The 2,500-nt window shown below is 42.5% G+C and overlaps 1 protein-coding gene across 1 annotated transcript in view; it reads left to right on the plus strand.

The window, feature by feature from the left end:
* The window catches only part of LOC129863309 (protein furry homolog), a 186,423-nt gene that overhangs the window by 119,347 nt on the left and 64,576 nt on the right, over positions 1-2,500 (plus strand). Inside the window, exon 33 of the mRNA XM_055935200.1 lies at positions 51-121. Within this exon, the coding sequence (XP_055791175.1) occupies positions 51-121 (71 nt within the window). The remainder of the gene's footprint in view (positions 1-50; positions 122-2,500) is intronic.

A 2,500-nucleotide genomic window follows, 5' to 3' on the forward strand; every position in this document is an offset into this window, starting at 1 on the left:
TGATGACACTTTAAATGTAAAGCCTACCCTCACTGTGGGTGTGTTCTCAGGGCCAAGGCTCACAACAGACTGGAGTCTCGCTACAGTAACAGCTCAGGCGGTTCCTATGACGACGAGAAGAGTGAGTAGAACCTTAAACTGACAGATTTTTCAGAGGATTTTTTTATTCTGCTAATTGAATTTCCGTGAGAGCGCGGAACCTCAACCTCTGTAAACACACACACCCCAATGGGAAAGGGCCTTGGGCTCTGCATTCCTCTCCACAATGTCCTCATAGTGTTAGTCACTTCAACCTCGTTAGTAGTCTGTTGTTGTAATTATCACAAATCCCATAGCGTCTTTTGACAAACTGACAGGATATTTACACACACACACACAGAGAGAGAGAGAGAGAGAGAGAGAGAGAGAGAGAGAGAGAGAGAGAGAGAGAGAGAGAGAGAGAGAGAGAGAGAGAGAGAGAGAGAGAGAGAGAGAGAGAGAGAGAGAGAGAGAGAGAGAGAGAGAGAGAGAGAGAGACTGAGAAGAGATTTACAACTTGAAGATAGACATGCTTTGTAGGATCTTAATTTGAGCCAGTTTGCTACAGCAGGAAAATAATCCTGCAGCAACAGGAAATTATAATTATTAGGTGAATTATAATTAATGGACATTTTTGTAAGAGTTTATACATGATACAGACAGGATACAGACAAGATACAGGCAGGATACAGACAGAATACAGACACATACCTGATACAGACAAGATACCGACAGGATACAGACACAGACCTGATACAGACAAGATACAGGCAGAATACAGACACATACCTGATACAGACAAGATACAGACACATACCTGATACAGACATGATACAGGCAGGATACAGACACATACCTGATACAGACATGATACAGGCAGGATACAGACACATACCTGATACAGTCAAGATACTGACGATGTTCTACAGTATCACTTTCCCTTACAGACATATCAGACACCAGCACAGATATTCCGTCTGGATATCAGCCATACCAACCACAGAACACACACATCCACAGAACACCCACAGAACACACACAGAACACACACACCCACAGAACACACACACCCACAGAACACACACAGAACACACACATAACACACACAGAACACACACAGAACACACACAGAACACACACACCCACAGCACACAGAACACACACACCCACAGAACACCCACAGAACACACACCCACCCACAGAACACACACAGAACACACACAGAACACACACACCCACAGAACACACACAGAACACCCACACAACACACACACCCACAGAACACACACACCCACAGAACACACACACCCACAGAACACACACACCCACAGAACACACACAGAACACACACACCCACAGAACACACACACCCACAGAGCACACACACCCACAGAACACACACACCCACAGAACACACACCCACAGAACACACACACCCACAGAGCACACACACCCACAGAACACACACACCCACAGAACACACACACCCACAGAACACACACACCCACACAACACACACACCCACACAACACACACACCCACACAACACACACACCCACACAACACACACACCCACAGAACACGCCTTCATCAGTGGAGGCATTCTGTCTGTGTTTAGCCTGCATGCTGTGGTAGGAATCCAGACCAATGTGTGTATGTCTCGCTCTTAAGAGTGTGTGTGTGTGTTTGTTTGTTTTGCGATGTCTGATTAGCTAATCGCATACCACACATTCATGAGATAGTTCTGTGGCGGGCTGTCACATGGTGGCTCTTCTTTCATCCGTCTTTAGGGTTTCCCTTATTGTTCAGGTTTTATTTTCTAACAGATTTTAATAAATCTAATATTTTCTAATACTTTTGCTTGATTGAGCTTGCATGGTGCAGAAGTGAAAACCCTAATACTAACCATCAATGTATCTTAAAGATTTCTAATAACAGATCTGATTATCATTCTAAACCCAGATCTGATTATCATTCTAAACCCAGATCTGATTATCATTCTAAACCCAGATCTGATTATCATTCTGAACCCAGATCTGATTATCATTCTGAACCCAGATCTGATTATCATTCTAAACCCAGATCTGATTATCATTCTTAACCCAGATCTGATTATCATTCTAAACCCAGATCTGATTATCATTCTAAACCCAGATCTGATTATCATTCTAAACCCAGATCTGATTATCATTCTCAACCCAGATCTGATTATCATTCTAAACCCAGATCTGATTATCATTCTAAACCCAGATCTGATTATCATTCTAAACCCAGATCTGATTATCATTCTAAACCCAGATCTGATTATCATTCTAAACCCAGATCTGATTATCATTCTCAACCCAGATCTGATTATCATTCTAAACCCAGATCTGATTATCATTCTAAACCCAGATCTGATTATCATTCTCAACCCAGATCTGATTATCATTCTCAACCCAGATCTGATTATCATTCTAAACCCAGATCTGATTATCATTCT

Source organism: Salvelinus fontinalis, chromosome 10, assembly GCF_029448725.1.
Source record: "Salvelinus fontinalis isolate EN_2023a chromosome 10, ASM2944872v1, whole genome shotgun sequence".
In the NCBI taxonomy this organism is placed as follows: domain Eukaryota; kingdom Metazoa; phylum Chordata; class Actinopteri; order Salmoniformes; family Salmonidae; genus Salvelinus; species Salvelinus fontinalis.